Raw genomic sequence first — 19,031 nt, 5'->3', positions numbered from 1 at the left:
CCCCCCCCCCCCCCCCCCCTTTAATGTAAAGCCACTGTGTCAGTGTGTAGATTTTCAGTGCTCAAATCAAAAGTAGTTAGCTGGTATTGATTGGTACTAGGTTAGTACATTTTATGTGAAATCATCTTTGGATATAAATGCGACCTATCCGATATTTGTGTATTCCACGATCACCAAGTGCACCTCCGAGATGTGTGTGTGGTGGTAGTGTGTTTTTTCACTTTTTCACTTATATATATGTATCTATGGAAATACTAGTGCATGTTTTTGTTTTACCTTAATTTACATCGTATGACTTGGGAGAATGGGGGCATTCTTGGATGTGAACATGTATGATGAAGTATCTTGTTTCTGGATTTTAAGCCTGTATTGAGAGGAGGCTGAAATAAATCATTTACAATAATAGTGGAAATATGTCATATTAAGTAGTGTTAAAATGGGATGCAAAGTTTTTTGGTGTACTGGCTTTAATTTCTTTGGGGTAGAAATCTGAAAGTGTTGAGTACATTGTCATATAAGGATTTGTCTAGCTACCTAAAAGTCAAAGTGGGTAGCAAGGGAATGGATTGGGTTCTCCTGCTCTGGCTTTACTGACTGAAACAAAATTTTCAAGCAATCTCTTGGCCAGCTTGGGGAGAGTGCCTGGGGAGTTTTCTTAGGCAGAGCAGCATTTGCAGAGTTCGAGTGTTGACAAGCAGCCTATTTGTGTTATTTTAATAGTAGGAAGAAAGCCACCACAGATCTGGAAGAGGCAAAATGGCCACTGCCATGTGGCAGCTACTGATTCAGCATGAGTCTGCTTCATTTTGCACTAATTGTAACTCTAAGCTTTCATTGATTTTGATCTGTCTTAAACATTTGCAGACTCAATTAGTTTTTGTAAGCACTAGTGGCCAATATTTGATATTAATGTAAGTTGAATTGGAAAAAAATAATGTTTTGTTCTGGTTACAATTCCAGAATGTTAATATTTTCTGTGTGTGTTTTGTTTGTTTTTTTTTTCCAGCTTTTCGTTGTAGCCTCCAGTTTCTTGGAAACATTGCAACAGGAAATAGAGATTCCCAGAATAGCATTTGGAAGTGTGCTTTCCCAGATCTCTTCTTGTAAGCATGAATTTTTTTTTATATTGTAGTTTCTGTGGTTATATTCAAATCTTTTGTATGCGACAGTTGCGTCTCTACTAGCACCATAAAGCTTTGAAAAATAACTTTGGGGAAAAGGGGGTGGTTGAGACCATAGCCTGTAGATGTTTTTTTTTTGTTAGTCAACCGCAGGGGTCAGGTCCTTTAAAAACCTGCTCGTTCTGAACTGACAGTAAATTGATTTCATTCAACACAAACTGGAAGAAAATTATGTTTAAAATGATGACCTTCAATCATAAACTTTATTTCAGAGTTGTTTTCAATTGGTTATAAGCAGGTCACTTCCAAGAACAAAAATTTTTGTTTATTCTCATTGTTTCTTTGCAGACCTGTCAGTTATTTGTAGATGAAATGGAATCTATGAGAAGTGACTTAAACTTTGTGTCTTCTGATTCCTTTGCCTCTATCCTAACCTTATGAAAATACCTTTCCAGAGGTTGATGACATATGTGTCATGAAATATTACAAAAACCATTTTATACAGACACATGACAATATTATTAGCGTATTCATCGAAATCTTTCATAATGGGCTAGTAACAAAGGCATATTCATTGAATTTGGTACTCATTTTGATTCTGTTTTTGGAGCCCACTTGTCAGCACTGGGTGTAGGAAGATTTTACAGTTATAGAAACACATAATTACAATTTTTACGGTTTCACTCAGTTCTTAAATCTTTAGGTAGCTCAAATCTAGCACTGGTTTTTTAAATTGCCTGTTAAGTTTGGCCTTCAAAATGGGATGTTTTCTTTGCAGCTGACTTCTTAAGTTGACTTCTTTCTTCTTGGCTTCTCTTAAGCAATGGCAAGCTCACGATTCACTAAAAGACATCAGACAAGAACAACTAAACAAGCTGAATGTCCCTAGTGCGTTTTGCCAGCATGAGTTTTAACCTACTCTCTTAACATCGTTTTCTCTTGAAGGACCTGCCTAACTTACAGTGATGAGAAAATTGTTGCCTATTGTTGTATGGTCTTGTTTACCTGCCTTAATTCAGAGAAAGTGAGAGAACTACTGGATCCTGAGAAATTGACTGTGGCTCTTCATGTCCTGAAAGTCTACAAAGAGCAGTTGGAGTCTGAGTGGTCGTATGTATCTTTAGACTTTTTTTTCCTTCTTAAATAAGGGTTCTGCTAGCATGTCTCCATATTAAAATATCTAAATTTGTGACTCTAAGTAGTAAATGAAGATCTATTTAGAAGCTATTACTTTGGTATAGCGATAACTTTCAGAATACTTTTACTGACTTTTTTCTGTTAAAATAAGACTATGATTTGTTGACAATGTAGACAAATTCTAAAATCAATGTTTTTGAATTGTTTTGTTAATGAAACAGAATGCAAGTTAGTTATAACTATATGATGATCTGTGGAGATTTTTGAAAGAAGGCTGTCAGAATATCGTCTTACAGACTAGCTATTGGATGCTCAAAAGATATGTATCTAACTAATGGTTTGTGAGTACTACGGAAAAGGTGTTTTTTTTTTTTTTTTTTTTTTTTTAACAAATCTGTTCTCTAGTGCAACATGTAATCATTTTTATATTGAAACAGAAAGACATTTCGTTTGCAAATCTTTTAAGCTCGATTTTTCTCAATTTAAGAGTATATAATCAGTGGTTTTATTCCATTGTTCTATTGAGCTGTTTATTTTTTTTGTTTTTTGCTAATGGCCATTTTTGTAAATATTATTGTCAGTTATGCATTTCAGAAATGTTCTTTTTGTTAGCAAGGATGCACATAATAATTTGGTTTAATTTTTATGAGGCATTCCAATTGGGGGGGAAAAAGGATAGTGAAAACAAAACTGTATATTTTTGTATCTTTCTTTTGAAGGTCATGTTTAAATTCAAAATTTAATTAGGAATAATTGTTGAGGCTTTACTAGTTATTTGGAAAGTCATCTAAACAGAGTTAAGATGATTGAATGGAAAGCAAATGTCATTTAATAGCTTGCTTTGGTATTGAAAAAATTACTTCAAAATTTGTTTGTGGCTAGGCTTTTTTTATAACCGGGTCAATTTGCTTATGACATAAATAGTTTTCAGAAAGCAAACTTAAAGTTTCAGAGTCAGGTGACCAGACTTGTATTTCAAAAGTGACAAACTGAGTCTTTAATTTTGGCCTGTCAATATAAAAACATTTGAAACAGATTGCTTTTCAGATAATTATCTGGATTATCCTTCATTTTCTTTATATATTGAAGATATGCTAAAATATATTTTGACTAAGATATGAAAGCCAGGGAGGCCTGGAAGAAGTTGTCATGCTGTCAAATTTGTATTTTGAAGGCAATTGCATCGTAAATGTAGCATCAAAATAAATTGAGCTATCCATTTCTCTGATCTTTCTAGTCTGAAGTGCTTTCTATTAACTTACAAAGTCAATGTCTTAACTCTGCTCTGCATGTTGGCTGTGGAAAATGGTCTTTCTTCAGAGAAAGTCTTTCTTCTTCAGTCTCAAGATTAAAAATGGGCAAACTTCCATGCAAGACCATGATGAAGGAGAAGAGACGAGTAGAGAAGAGTATTTCTGTTATAACACAGTTATGAAACGTTTGCCTTCTAATTCCTTTCAGAGTATTGATTTTTCTCATATAGTAAATATACAGAAAAAAGGAGTATTTACCATGCATTAAGAAAATAATATGTTCATTTTTATTTCATAGTACTTTAATGTTGGCTGGGTTAGTTTCAAGCCTAATAATCATTTTTCCCACGTGAAAGAAAATCATGAGTTTGTAGTATAAGTTTCTTAGCATTTTATTTCAATAATGCAGGCACTACTCAGAGTCAGCACAGGGAAAGTGTAAATGAAACAAAGTATATTTCAACAGTGCAGTATCAAATATTTAATAGGTATTCAAACATTACCTTGAAAGTGGAAAAAGAGAATAAAAGGTGCTGCCTTTTCTGTCTCTTCATAGCTCTAGCTTTTTTGTTTGATGCATCTTGTACTTGTTTCACCATTTCATTATCCTCCCTGTGTTTATGCTTCTTAATTCTCCATATTCTTTTCCTGTCTCAAGAAACATGGTTGTTCCCTGGTTCTTCCTTGTGCTCATCTGTTCTTACTGTGGATAGTATGTCACAGCTGAGGGCAACTTAGATGGCAAAATATGTTCTATTTTCATGTTAGAGCTGATTTAAAAATAAATAAATCAATAAAAACCTATTCTTTAAGCAACTACAGTATTTAGATATTTGAGTGCATGGATTATCGTTGGACTATTTGGTGTGGGGTAGAGGTAAGAAAGTAACATTTTCACATAATTCTTTATTTTTAAAAACAAAACAAAATGAAAAACATGCAAACAGAAAAGGTTTGTTGGTGTAAAAGGTTTATTTTTTTTTTTTCAGTGGGAATTTGCTAGTATGTTCCATGTCTTATGGAATGCTGATTGAAATAAAATCTTTTTTTTTTTTTTTTTTTTTTTTTTTCCTTATTCCAGTTAGCCATTAGTTACTTCTAACATCATGTTCTGATCTTAGATCAGACAATGCAACATGTGGACCATATGCTATGTATTGTAGTTCTGAGTACTCAAAGATCAGGGAAAGCCTAGAAAGTTAGTGGTCTTGTTTCAAATAGAATAACCATTTTAAAAATTTTTAAAGTATCTTTTTTGTGAATTTTTTTTTGTTGTTTTTTTTTTTTTTTATTTTTTTTTTCTGCTGTCTTGACAGTATTGACACAGCATGTATTCCATAGACAACAAGTTGTTCTTACTTAGCTTTAATTAGAGAGGAATACAGAGAATTAAATTAATAATGTGAATAGCTGGCTACGTTTTCACAAAAAAACTGTTACTTGTCCTTTGGATTCTTCTTATCTTCTTGCCATTTTCAATTTGTAAAGCACATAGTGTAAGAGCTTTTAGGATTATTCCACCTGATGCCACACAGCCAACCTTTCTCACCCAAAGATTTTTCCTTTTTTTTTTCTAGAGTGTGAGGATGTAGTTTTGTCTTCAGGTGGGTCTGAAAGCCTATTTCCTTTATTATCCCTAATTCTCCTGCTGTGAAATGTGAACAGATATATCCACGTAATTTAATGATGCTATTGGGTTAACCTTTTGCCCTCCATCTCTCCCTCCCTCCGTCTCATTTTCTTGCTCCTATTGCCGAGCACCTGGAAGTAAGCCAGCCAGCTCTTCTGCTGAATTTCTCAGGTCCTGCCTACTCCAGCAGTTTTCTCTGCTGGTTCTCCAAATTTAGGGCAAAGTTCTACTGATTCCAAACATGTTGCATCTGCTTTCTCTAAGAAACCTGTTGTGGACTTCTCATTGCTCTCCATTTAGTATTGTTAAGTGTAGTTCCTCTCCTGTGATCAGGCAGAGGAAGTGCAGTAAACTCTTTCATGCATGAGCTGGAATTCTTCTGAGGTGCGAATGGCCTGATCTATAATTTAAACTAGATTTGACAGTGTCCAGAAGTGACTCCCTAACACGTACTCTGTTGTGAAAAGCTGAGCAATAAACAGGATGTCTTATTTTGATAGAAATAATGTTACTTACTTTGGCTGAGGAAAGTTGTACGTTCTTATCTTGGTGATAAGAACATTTTTTCTGACAAGGATAAGTGGAGAGCTAGGCTTTGTCCTTGGGCCAGCGTTGATCCTGACATGTAGAAATGCTGTCTCCTTAGGACAGCTTTTAAAATTGTGTAGGTTTTCCTGTGCCTTACACTGATAATGAAAAGCTATTCTTTCAATAAGAGCCTTCTGTTTTTTGGATATTGAATGAATTGTACTTTTCTGCAACGAAATGTGTGAAAGTCAGATGAAGTTGTTGCTTTGAGAATAGTGAGGTTTGGACTCTCATGTATTATTGCTGCTGTTGCTTTGGGTTATTTTTTGTTATTTCATATAGTCTTCTCAGCTTGGACTCAGTCTTCGTTCATTACTAAACGCATTTTTTCTCATCTGCAAATTCAGTTGCTTTCTGATATGGAAAAGTATGTGTGAGATAGAGTCAGGTAAAAAAGCATAAAGAGATTTCTGTCCCTTTTCTTAAGAAGGTTAAGCTAAGCTCTCTGGCTGGACTGTAGAAAAAAATATTTTGTCAGCAGTTAATTGAAAATTTTGGAGCTGTACTTCAGTTCTCACTGCAGTACATACCACTAGGATTGCTTAAACGAATTTACATAGCTGCGGTATTTGCAACAAAGCCAGTGCTTTGTTGTAAAGGTTTGGGTCCCTTGTGCCATGGCTACTACAGTGCACAGCAACCATTTTGAAGCGGCTATTTTGGCGTTTTATGGCTGAGCCGAAATGCAAACTGTTCTTCTTCCAGGAGGTTATGCTCACTTCCAGATTCGCGTATGACTGTTTAGGATGTGTTTAGGATGTTCTTACTTGTAAAGTTAAAAATATAACTTAATTCCTGCCTACCTTCTTGTGTCTCAGTTTGAGCATCTGGATCCGTATTACATTGCATAAAAAGTGTTTATTCATCTTGGCTGTGCTTTCTTGCTGCCAATGCTTTTAAGTATTGATAATCTTTCTTTGAATACCGGGTGAGTTTTGGTTATAGGCAAACCAATTATTCATGATTTTCTTCTGTTTGTTTTATCATGTACTGAAACTTATGAATTAATTTTCCTCTAAAGTTCATTTCCAATGAATTCCACAAATAAACACTTGTGATGCTCAAGTTATTTTTCCAGTTGCTGCTGTGAATCATTAAGACAAAGAGGATGTCCAAGACGAACGCTTGTATTTACGGCTATTGGCCTAACTGTAGTTTCTCTCATGGTGTCCTTACTACTTCAATTCCAGTGTTGGGTTTTCTACTCTTGATGTATAACAGGGGGAAGCACATCTTTAAAACTTTTTTTTTTTTTCTTTTTTTTTTTTAAGTGAATTGGCAATTCCTTCTCTGTTTCTGATCCCGCATTTATGTTTACAGGTTCAGTTTTCCATGTCTAAGCTGGAAAAGTTCTTAGGTGAGATTTCAGAAGAACCTCTTTCAAAATGTGATGCCTTTTACATCTGTTAAGTAGTTCTCCCTCTGGTCTTACAACAGTTCTGTAGGGAAAGGCTTTGTCAGAGAAAATCTGAGATTATTCTAAGCAGTTTTTCAGAGCTTCATTTTCTAGAAGCAGCTGTTGGTAGCAGACCTTGTGTAATTCCTGTGCTGTCTGCAGTAACAAACTTTTCCAGTTAAAGAACAAAGGAAGCATCTCTGAAGGCAGGACGTAGTTTTCTGGATTCCCCCGTCACTTTTGTCTACTTCTTGAATCAAGAGCTTTTCAGTAGAAAACAAGGATTTCCTGTTGGTAAAGAGGAAATGTCTGGAGTGTTGCATCTTGGTGGCTGTACTTCCTTACGGGGGTGCCTTAAGAGAGAGAAGGCCTCAGACTGGCAACTTATGAATCTATTCAGTGGGGTAGGAAGCAAGACATCTATTTTCTAAGCATTTTTTGAAACAAAAAAAGATGTTTTATGATTGGCATGTTGAGATTTTTGATGTGTTTTGAGAAGATGTTTGTAGGTTGACAACATAACAAATTGCCTCAGAACTTAGATGAAAACTGTGATGCATACCTATGTGTGTCTTTGAGTGATACATACTTTTTATTAAGTGTTTTCTGTAGCACTCTTTGACCTAAGAAACGGCTATATTTAAGACCTAAGTTGGTTCTATAAGGAATGCCCTGGTCAAATTTTGTATTCAGCCTTTGTATGATAATATCTCTTTATCCATACTAGATGATCTAAAGGCCCATTTCCTTAAGCTTGTGTTTCCCCAAACATCCACATCCACTCCCTTTTGGGCTGTTATTAATCAGCAGCAGCAAAGTGTGTCGCACAGTTTAGAAGCTACTGTATTTATAAGAGAAACCAGCACAGAATGCCACATTAAATCTATTTTAGAATATTGAACCTGCAAACATATGTGTTTTGTAAAATAATTAGGAAAAAAGTAGTACAAAATTACATTATAATTTATCCTAACCGAGACCAATGTGTATTCTAAAAGCTGTTTATTTTAGAAATAGTCTGGTGGCTCCATTAGAGATGAGTATATAGCTTGTGTCATCTGTTTTTCCAAGTGTGTGCACAGGGCATTGTAGCTACTATGAAAAGAAAAAACAGGTTATATTTTTGATTCCTGAAGAGCGAAGAACAAAAATCCTTCATTTTAAACAGAAGCATAACATGCCTTTTGGCTTCCAGAAAAATGACATTAAGAGTGTGGTCAGCTGTTTGGCATTGCAAGTAAGATTTTCTGAACATCTACTTTCTCTTTTTGAAACCACAGCTCAATGATGACTGTAAAGATTAGGATGTGGGGCTCCCGTCCCCATTTTTTGTCTTTGGTTATTTTATCCTGGCTTATGGAAAGAACTGTGGACAGAAGCTAGTGCTCCTGTGGCAAGGAGTCTTGCCCATGGGCACATATTTAAAGGCAAAGATGGAACTCCTCAGTAGAGTGTTGCTTAATTAGTATGCATGTGGTACAGAGACCAGAATGTTACCCCTTTTCCATTTTGGGCTGGCAGCTCTGTCTCTTCTCTCTGACAGTCCAAGGTGTCCCCCACCCCCTTCTACTCTACAGCAAGTAATTCTTATTTTTAATTCCAGGAAAGTTAGAGTTATGTTGCAGGTTCCAAGTTCAACTGTGGTTTTAAATAGTACTGACAACTGGAAAAGTTTATTTAATTGTAGGTATCTGAGTAGCTTCTTTCTATTTGCAGTAGCAGGGTATTGGCACAGATTTCCCCAGTCCTTCAAAGCTCAGCCTCACATGTTTATTTGTCTTGTCACCTCTTTCTTGTATATTTTATGGAGACAGAGGAGTGGGAAGTAATTCTTTTGCTAATAATCTTCAATTTTTTTCTTGGTAACTCTTTAGAAAAAAAGAAAAAAAAAAACTTTGCACATAAGTAAAAATAAATCTCTTCAGTGCCTTTCAGATATGGCTATCAAGTTGAGCAGGAGTGTATTCTGAATCAGAGAAAAAGTCCAGGTCATCTGAACTCAGTCTTCTAGACGTGAGAGTTGACTTAGGCCATGTTGTGGCCTACAAGGAGAATGTATTCATTATGGGCAATGACTTTTGAAGAAGGAAGAGAATTCCCTGTTGTGCTCTTTTCAACACAGGAGAACAACATTGTGATTATACCTTATGTTGAGCTCTAAATATGGAAATTTTTTTTCTTACTCTTTTTTTTGAGCAAGAAGTGCTTTAATGCTGGTGTTTGAGTAGAATGAATTATCTTGTTTCTAGAGATCTTTAACAGCATATGTACTCTATTTGTTATTAAATAGCTTTTTAAAAATGGTTTTGATAGAGTGCTTATGTTCCTGTGCAACGCCAGAAAATACTTCTGCTTCTCAAATGTGTTATAGTTACAAACAGTTCTGTATGAGGCACATTGTTTTTTGTTGTGGTGTGGCATTTGTTTGTTTGTTTTTGTTTTTAAAAATGAGAAAAGGCTCGTGATACAGCTTTGAAAAGCAGTCTGATTATATTTTCTTATTTTCTTTAAAATTTGGGTGATTTGTCATGCTTGTTTGTTCAAGTAAAAAATGCTATTTCGTTCTTAAGTATTTTGGATGGTGTGGCTTTATTGTGGGATGGTGAAATACACTTTTTTTTTTTTTTTTTAGAAATCAGAAGTTTGCTGATCAAACAGAATTGCAACATCTTTAGTCTTTCTACTAAAACATTTGTATTTTTCCCCTCATTTTCTGAGACCAAGGATACTGTTCTCTAAACTTGTTAATGGGATCAAATCGACTTAATATGGAGCGTGACATTTTATGATAAAGCTGATTGCTTATACCCTCCTTTGATTGGAGCAAGCTTAGTAGCCATTTGGCAAATACTGAGTGCAAATGTAGCCTATACCATTTCTTTTTGGCTGCTGCTCAAGTTCCATTTGGTACAATGCAGCCCTTTTACTATTGTTAAGTCTTTGAACTGAACATCTCCTGTATTTATCTACTATGTAAGCACTTGATTTCTTTAGGATTTTAGCCAAACAATTTTTAAAATGTCAAGAAAATTGGCATATTTAACACTATTCATTTGTTACTGTGTTACACTTGCATAACAACTTTAATTTTCACCATTTCCTTCACTAAATTACAGTGGTCATCAATTTATCCCAGTTATCCCAGTGGTCTGCTGTTGGTCCCTAAAGAGAATTTAAGTCTACTACCAAAGCCTTTTGTGTGCATCTGAAATGCCATATTCAGTCAGTAATCCAAAACCAAATGTCTATTTCATTTCAAACTTCTGGATGGTCTTACTTTCCCTCTTCTTCTTCTCCTTTACCCCAAATGAAAAACAGGAGAGCTGAGGACTAAAGATATCAACTTCAATTTCTTGTACCCTTGCTTAACTACCACCAGAATTTCTGGACGTGATAGCTAGAGTTAAGTGCTTTAGTCCACTACTAATTCTTCAGTTGACTTATCTTGGTGATGTTCCTGTAAAATTTGTTAGTGCTGTATTCTTTATGATGCAGTAATGTAGGAAGTGGATAAGGTAAAAGAGAAAATCAAATACAGAAGGAGGAATTTCTGAGGGTTTACATATTTTCTTGAGATTAAAAGGATAAGAAGCACATACAGAAGTATATGCAGCTTCATAAGCAGAAACTTTGTTCTGAAATACTGCAAGCTTCTCAGGCTTCACCTCTTCTCAGGTAGAGGTCTAGTCCATGGCATGTGAAAGACGCAGATGAATAAATGCAAAATCTAGACCAAATAATGACTAAAATACAGATCTACCACTTCACGGTAGTAATCACTGATGTGCACTTAGTTGCATTATAAATTTTTGTGATAATTATTATTTTTAACTACAAAACAAATAGTCAAGATTCCCCTAAAATAATATCAGTCACAAAATAAGGTATAAACTTACAGTTGCAACTGTAAAATTGAAAAATCAGGGCTCATATTGTTCCTTAAATGCAATTTTACTATGCTTCATTGTCAGCTGAAAGTTATACATTACGAAGGTAAATGTTACTGTGTTCTGCACAGCTAAAGTTATTGTGGTTTTCTGTTTCCTTTTATGGCTCCATATAGAAGCCTGTGCTTCCTCTCTAATCCTTAAGAAATGCCATCAGTTATCATCCTGAAGGTTTAACTGTAGATAGCTGTTACGCCATGAATAACAGTTCAGGAACGGTGGAAGTATTTCCCTTGACTGCCATGCTGATGGTTTGATGAAATTGTGGTGTTACATCTGTGTCTGTGCTTCTCAGTGTTGGAATATGTTTGTGCCGGTGACTGTGGGGAAGTCTTTATGTTCAGATTTGTGTTAGGAAATTCTTGGATCAATGCTACGCTACTCAGAATGCCAATTTTAAGTTGATGATTCCCTATGACTATATTATTTTTTCTTTAAACATGTATATAAATATCAGTAAATAAGGGCAACATAAAATACTGCCCCCTCCCCGTCCAAGGAAAATAAAAGTCTAGTTAACAGTAACTGAACTAGATGCTAGCTAAGTTCACAGTTAGCATTAGAAATATTATAGCTATCTTTGGACTTCTTGTTCTCCTGTTTGCCCAGTTATCATTGAATATTAGTCCTAAAAATGCTTTGTTAAAGCTATAAGGCTTCTACGTCATCCTCCTCTTAGCTATGTAGTATGTTACTGATGCTCAATAGGCTATTTGGAAAGTGGAATGCTGGGAGGACATGGAGGGAATATTGAAAATGCTTAGTTTTCATCATACTTTAGCTATTCTTTTAACAGTAGATTCACGAGTTCAGAGAATGTTCTAAGATTTGTTCAGTAATGATTTTGTATGTAATAAATAAAGTGATTCAAAAATTCATAGTTGGGTATATGTGTGCTTTTGCAGTATACATTACACTCAGTACTGCTAGGAATATAATTTGAGGATTATTTTTTTTTAATGGTGCATGGCTGAGTTTAAATTAGATGACTGTCATCTACTATTGGCTGTTGTGAATGATACTTGGGAAAGTGATCAGTGTAAATACTGGCATTAACACAAGGGTAGACCATACCTCCTCCCCTTACAGAGCAAGGGGTTGGATTTGGATATTGGTTTATGTTCCTATTAAAAAAAGGGGGCTTTTTTTGGTAAGTTAAGAACAGTATTTTTCTCCCTTGCATCTGACTAAGCAGTTTCCATTTGCTTTGATGCTTTGCTAGATTTATTTTTATTTTATTTTATTTTAAAAGAGAATTTATTTGGACACTTTTCATGACTGGTGGACTTAAAACAGTGTTGTAACAGCTTAATAGTTATAACAGTTTTCAAGCTTGAACTTTGGATTTTTGCTAAGGTATGTAAAAATTGAAATAGTGATTTATTAGTGGAATTGTGGCATTCCTTTTCTATAACTGGCAAAATAATTTAACTAGCTTTCCTTCAAGCATTTGAGTAAAAGTGTGCTGAATTGTTTGGAAACGGCCATTGCTATCATAGGGAAAATGTTGGGAGAACAATATTCAATTAGTTTGAATATCAGCAAATAGGACAAGAAGCACGTTACACAGTAATCTATGGCAGCACCATTTGGAGTATATGTAGATGCTTGTTCATTTATTTATTTATTTATTTTTGAAACAGCATTTTATTTATTTATTTATCTATTTATTTATTTATTTATTCTCCTTCTCCTTAGGTTCCTGATTGTTACAGACCATTTGCTGAAATGTCCAGATCTGGTAAAAGTCCTCTATGCCAAACTGAGCAATCAAGAAAGGTAACCTCAAAAACCAATGTGGCTTTTAGTATTTAGCATTCCATATAGAGTATCCTGTTCACATGACTGAAAAACTGTGTGGTTTCATAGTTGGCACAAAATCTCTAAATACATGTTTCTATGTCAGTAATGGTTTAAAATTGGTTGGTTAACATTACAGCTTAGCCACAACTGGCAGTGATTTATGTAGGGTTGCAGAATCCAGGTTGGCGCCATTACTTGGTAAAAAAAATACTTAAAAAAAAAAAAAAAAGAAAATACAAGATTTCATGCCTGTGCCTTGATTTCATAAGAGCACCACACCCTGCAGTGTTTTACAGCTGTATATGAAGTATCCTCAGCTGCTTCAGTATTCTTCATGCCCCTGTTGCAATTACAAGAAATTGAAAGAAGCTTTTACTAAACTTGGAATTATAACTAATGCTGGTTAGCAGAACCTTTAAAAAACAAAAAAAGAGTACAGATGCTCACGATTACTCAATCTTTTAATATTGCCATTACTGAAAATATTATTAAGATATTATCATGTCTTGTGATCATATGTTTATATATTCAAAATGGCTACTTCATTCCCCGTTAGCCCAGGGAAACTGCAAGTTTTTCCCATAGTTTTTGCAGGTGAAACACAAAGCACTAAACCAAGCTGTTCCTATCTTGTTTTTTTCTGTGGTTTTGGTGTGATTAAAGCCACAGTGTGATCACCAATGGTGGTTCAGACAGACTATAAAGAAACAAAAGAAAAAGTGTATGATTGCGACCTAGACAAATTATTATTGATATTTTGGTAAGGGATGGGAATGACAAGGAGGGACATACTATCTTTCTTCCTTTATTCAGGTTGGCCAAATGGGAACTAATATGAGCTGTGTGCTTACCATGCCTGGAGGTGGGGGTTCCTTAATCAAATATTTAGTGGAAAAATCCGTTTTAAGTGAGTGAGCTAGATTTAATTCTTTTGTAAGTGTTATGAATGGTATTTTGTTTGTTTTTGTAATCCCCTTGAGGACGGCCAGGACTGGGTTAGGTTGTTATTAGCAGTCCCAAGAGTTCTTCAAATCAAACTCCGTTAGTTTTTCAAAAAAACTACAGTTTCAAAAAGAATTCATTTTCAAAAAGAACTGCAGTTCAGTTTGTTGTGAATTTGATGCTTCTTAATTTACTGCCAAATGTATGGAAGTAAGTGTTACAGAAATAGTGCTTTAACATCTCAGCTAAAGGAAAAACCTACAATGGCATCTTTCTATGTAACTTTGTAGGATATTTAAGAATGCATTCTTTTGAGATATATGAGGAGACAAATCCAATTCAGATAAAAAAGTTTTGACTGTCATTAACTAAAGAAAAAAGTGGCCGTATAAACCAAAGCATAGGGAATTCATTGTTTTAAAATGAGGCAAGGAGCCTTCGCCACAAGAGTGCCGCGTTGGTGTCCAATAAGGCTGACTGAGTCATATTAAATGAAGAAAGGACAGATGTGGTATTGAGGTGTCTGGGGAAAGGCAGCTTGAACTTATGAATAAATAGTAATTCTCAGTTAGTGTTTTCTCTCATGCACATTAAATGTGTTTAATTTAAATATATTTACTGAAAAGAACTACACTGGGAGAGTTTGCTAATTCATACGTTAGTAGTAAGTCTTTAAGTTGGCAGTTGCCTTAGATAACCAAAATATATGCAGTTGCATAACCGCAGTGTTTGCACTATTCACACTATTCAAAGAATTTCCTGTAATTGAAATCTAGTACATTTGTGATATTGTGGCCATGGTGTGTGCCATGAAGTAGCTCTTCATTTTTCAGAAGTGGATCTGGAATCTGAATTTCCAATTAAAAAACAAATTCCTGACTTCTGGGCAATTTTGTTTTATTTCCAAACAAATACAAGCAGTTTGGTGTTGTATGTCTGAGTTTGCACATGTCCTGGAATAAATACTGTGAAAATGTGATTAGCTCTTTTAATGGTATTCTCAGTCAGAAAAATGTATGATGATGTGACGGTGCCTGCTGTTTCTGCAAGTGATTATTGTGGAAAAAAGGCTATGGTATTGAGCCAATAGATTGTAATGATACTTGAATTCTTTGCCAGGTTCGAGATTCCCCTGCATGTGTGTAAGTATTTGGCAGAAGTATTTAGAAAAAGCCTATACTGCTTTAATCCAAGTTAGCCTTGAGTATGTTCAACATAAGTTAATACCTTGATAGTCTGAATTACATAGGAAAATCTTCCAAATGCACAAGTCTGTGTAGAACCCTTTTCAGAAGGGTACTTGCTTTAATTAATAGCAAAAATACAGAACAAATTTTTCAGGTGTTTTTAGGATGCATGACTATTGCATCCTATGCATCTTTAGTTTTGATTTTGTGTTTTTTCATGTGAAGTATCCTCAGTGGATGACATAGCCACCGATCAAATTGCTAGCAATGAAATGGGTACTCAAGTAGTATAACTGGCACCACTTCTTGCTATAGGGCTGCTTATATGTCTATCTTCAGGTGGGTTTTTGATCTTGGTAACATTTACAGGTCCAAAATAGCTGAAGGTAAATTCTGGGTTTCAGCACATGTAAACAGGCGTTCCCCCTCCAGTTTATATGCTCCCTTCAAATACTGGAAGGCTGCAGTGAGGTCTCCCCAGAGCCTTCTCTTCTCCAAGCTAAACAAGCTCAGTTCCCTCAACCTTTCTGCATAGGAGAGGTCCTCCAGCTGTCTGATCATCTTAGTGGCCTTCCTCTGTACCCATTCCAAGAGCTTCACATCCTTCTTGTGCTGGGGGCCCCAGGCCTGCATGCAGTATTCCAGATGGGGTCTCACAAAAGCAGAGTAGAGGGGGACAATCACCTCCCTCTCCCTCTGGCCACCCCTTTTTTGATGCAGCTCAGGACATAGCTGGCCTTCTGGGCTACAGGTGCACACTGCTGGCTCATGTCCAGCTTCTTGTCCATCAGGACCCCTAAGTCCTTTTCCACAGGGCTGCTCTCGAATTCTTCTTCTCCCACTCTATATAAGTACCTGGGATTGCCCCAGCCCAAGTGCAACACCTTGCACTTGGCCTTGTTGAACCTCATTAGGTTCTCATGGGCCCACTTCTCCAGGCTGTCCAGGTCCCTCTACATGGCATCCCTTCCCTCTATTGTATTGACTGCACCGCTCAGCTTGGTGTCATCTGCAAACTTGCTGAGGGTGCGCTCAATTCCGTCGTCTATGTCATTGATAAAGATGTTGAAGAGCACTGGTCCCAAGACTGACCCCTGAGGGACACCACTTGTGACCGGCCTCCACCCAGACATAGAACTGTTGACCACAACTCTTTGGCTGTGACCAGCCAACCGATTCTTTATCCACCTAACAGTCCATCCTTCAAATCCATACCTCTCCAATTTAGAGAGAGGAATGTGGTGAGGGACCATACCAAAGGCTTTGCTCAAGTCCAGGCAGATGATATCCATCACCCTTCCTTTGTCCACTGATGCCATCACTCCATCATAGAAGGCCACCAGATTGGTTAGGCAAGATCTGTCTTTGGTGAAGCCGTGCTGGCTGTCTCGGATCACCTCTTTATCTCGTGCATGCCTTAGCATGTCTTCCAGGAGGATCTGCTCCATGATCTTCCCAGGCACAGAGGTGAGGCTCACCAGCTTGTAGTTCCCCAGGTCTTCCTTTCTCCCTTCCTTAAAAATGGGAGTAATGTTTCCCTTTTTCCAGTCACCGGGGACTTCACCTGACAGCCATGATTTTTCAAATATGATGGAGAGCGGCTTGGCAACCACATCAGCCATCTCTCTCCGCACCCTGGGATGTATACCATCTGGCCCCATGGACTTAGACACATCCAATTTCCGTAGGCGGTCCCAGACTTGTTCCACTGTCACAGTGGGTCAGAATCTGCTCCTCTCACCCTCTCCTCAAGGTTCAGGGTCCTGACAAACATAGGAGACTTGGCCACCAGTGAAGACTGCGGCAAAGTACTTATTGAGTACCTCAGCTTTTTCCATGTCAGGAAGTCAGTTCTCCCATCTCGTTTATCAGAGGGGGAACACTCTCCTTGGCCTGTCTCCTCCTGCCTATTTATCTGTAGAACCCCTTCTTCTTCACATCCTTTGCCAAGTTCAGCTCCATCTGTGCCTTGGCTTTCCTGATCCCATCTCTACACATCCAGAAGTTGGAGTACATATCCAGAAAAACTGGAGTATTTTGAGACAGATCTTAACTTGTCTTACAGAACCATGGTTGTTAGTGAAGTACTTCAGGGTACAGGAGTCCCAGTCTCCGAGAAGGAATGTCCAAAGTGTCTGGCATTTAAGAGGGCATAAACTGTTTGCACTTGCTGCAAAAATTGTTTAGTGATAATAAAATTGATGGAATTTTACAATGCTGTTTTTAGATGAGCTTAGCAGAGCTTCACTTTAATTTGTGATAATGGACTTCTACATTTAAGTTGTACATTAAGGCTGTGGTTTATTTGCAGACTTTGAGAGGCAGTGGTGTGTTTACTGATGATTGCAAATACTTTATAGTAATTGTTCTAAGTTCAGGAGATTGACAAGGATCTTCCTAAGTGGTGCCTAAAGAAAAGGAAGATGACACTTACTGGAATGATCATTTTCAAATAGAAATATAATAATTATATCATACAATTTTATATTCAGATATTGAACTGAGTGTTACCAAAATTCATGGTGAGACATGCTATTACTGATACTAACAGTTGTCATATTTGTTGTGGCAGTTAGTTTGTTCATGTTTGCGTTTAGTTACCACCTGAATGGCTGAACAGTTGTGAGATTGTGTAAAAAAAAAAAAAAAAAAAAAAAAAAAGAGTGATTTGCATTATTAGGGATAACTAACTTGGAAAGAATCTAGGGAGTCTTGCTTGGAAGAAAACTGGGAGTGACAATAGAAGAAAGGAATGTAAAGGAATTTGCACCAGAACAAATAACGTTGTTCTCAGGAAATTGTTGGCTGAATGGAAAGCCTTGCTTGAAATTCAGAGGAAAGATGGGCATGTCCTGAATGACTGTGCCTGGAAGACAACTTAGGAAAACAGTCTTGACATATAAATGCCTGAAGAGAACAGAAAAACTTAAACCACCACCTGCATGTAATTTCTTCTAAATGGCACTCCTGTTTCTTGGGATTATGGTTGCCTAACAGGGCACCTAATTATATTGCAAGAGGAAAAGTAATGCTAAAAATTTTCTTATTGGCAATAATTTTGTGTCACTAATACATTTTATACAAGTATGGGGTGACCCTCCAACATCATTACAGAAGGATTGCTTGTCTATTTTAAACATGTATTATTTGGATTATTGGTGCAATGATAGCTGTCTGGGATGCTGTCATGCAGGAGATAATATTTTATCTGAATAATTCCTGTAATTAAAAAGTCTGTGAGCAGCCTATTTTCTTAGCTGAGCATACACTTGAAAGGCTCTAAACGTGGTAAAAACTGGCGTATAAAATTGCTTTGGGGATGAATGACATAACTGTGCAGTTAACTTTATTTTAGCATGCTAAATCTGAAAACCTTTGAGTTAGGGATGTTGGATGACTGCTAGTTTGTACATGGGCAAGTATGTGGTACCCAGTTTTAACCCAGAGGAAAAACATAATGACTCTACTGCGTTGGTGCTCTTTAAGTGAGGCCTGAGAGAGGTTACTGGTGTTTGACAGTCTTCTATCTTGAGTCCACCGTTTCCCAAACACATTGAGTACATTTCTGTGCTACCATGTTGAGAAAGCTTTTTGTGCCCATTCAGATGATTGTTTAATGCATTTATATTAATGACATTTGGGATTGAGTTTCGTTAGAACTGAGTAGCTGTTACTTGAGCTCTTCGAGGTTAATAAAGCAATGACCATGAGTTTTCCACAGAAAAAGACATTTTTCTCCACCATGTGACAAGCAGCTTGGTAAATTAAAAAAAAAAAAAAAAAAAAGGAAAAAAAGCATTTCAATTACTCTACATGTTTAAATGTCTAAATGTCAGTCATTCCATCTGACTTGGAAATATTTTAGTCAAAGAAAACCCTGAGTCTGCTCTTGAATTCATTCAATAAATAGACCTCTTTCAGACTGAGAGAATTACAGTGTAAATCCACTAACCCATGCTCCCTTCTGTGCTCAAGTTTAGCAGCAAAGCTGCAGTATACCTCTGCCATGTTAAAGTTCTCTTTCCAC

At 36.5% G+C, this 19,031-nt stretch overlaps 1 protein-coding gene across 4 annotated transcripts in view; it reads left to right on the top strand.

The window, feature by feature from the left end:
* Positions 1–19,031, top strand: part of ATXN10 (ataxin 10) — a 108,783-nt gene that overhangs the window by 30,204 nt on the left and 59,548 nt on the right. For 2 of the 4 annotated variants that reach the window (XR_004746055.1, XM_035309483.1), the window contains exons 4-6: positions 1,007–1,103; positions 2,067–2,231; positions 12,771–12,851. Coding sequence is in view for 3 of the 4 variants with exons in the window: in XM_035309483.1 (XP_035165374.1) it covers positions 1,007–1,103; positions 2,067–2,231; positions 12,771–12,851 (343 nt within the window). In the remaining variant the exon portion in view is untranslated. The remainder of the gene's footprint in view (positions 1–1,006; positions 1,104–2,066; positions 2,232–12,770; positions 12,852–19,031) is intronic. The other 2 variants (XM_035309502.1, XM_035309492.1) reach the window with 2 other exon arrangements.

The sequence above is a fragment of the Oxyura jamaicensis genome, chromosome 1, assembly GCF_011077185.1.
Source record: "Oxyura jamaicensis isolate SHBP4307 breed ruddy duck chromosome 1, BPBGC_Ojam_1.0, whole genome shotgun sequence".
NCBI lineage: Eukaryota > Metazoa > Chordata > Aves > Anseriformes > Anatidae > Oxyura > Oxyura jamaicensis.
The sequence above is the reverse complement of the archived record's forward strand: the minus strand, read 5'-3'. Positions and strand labels throughout refer to the sequence as shown.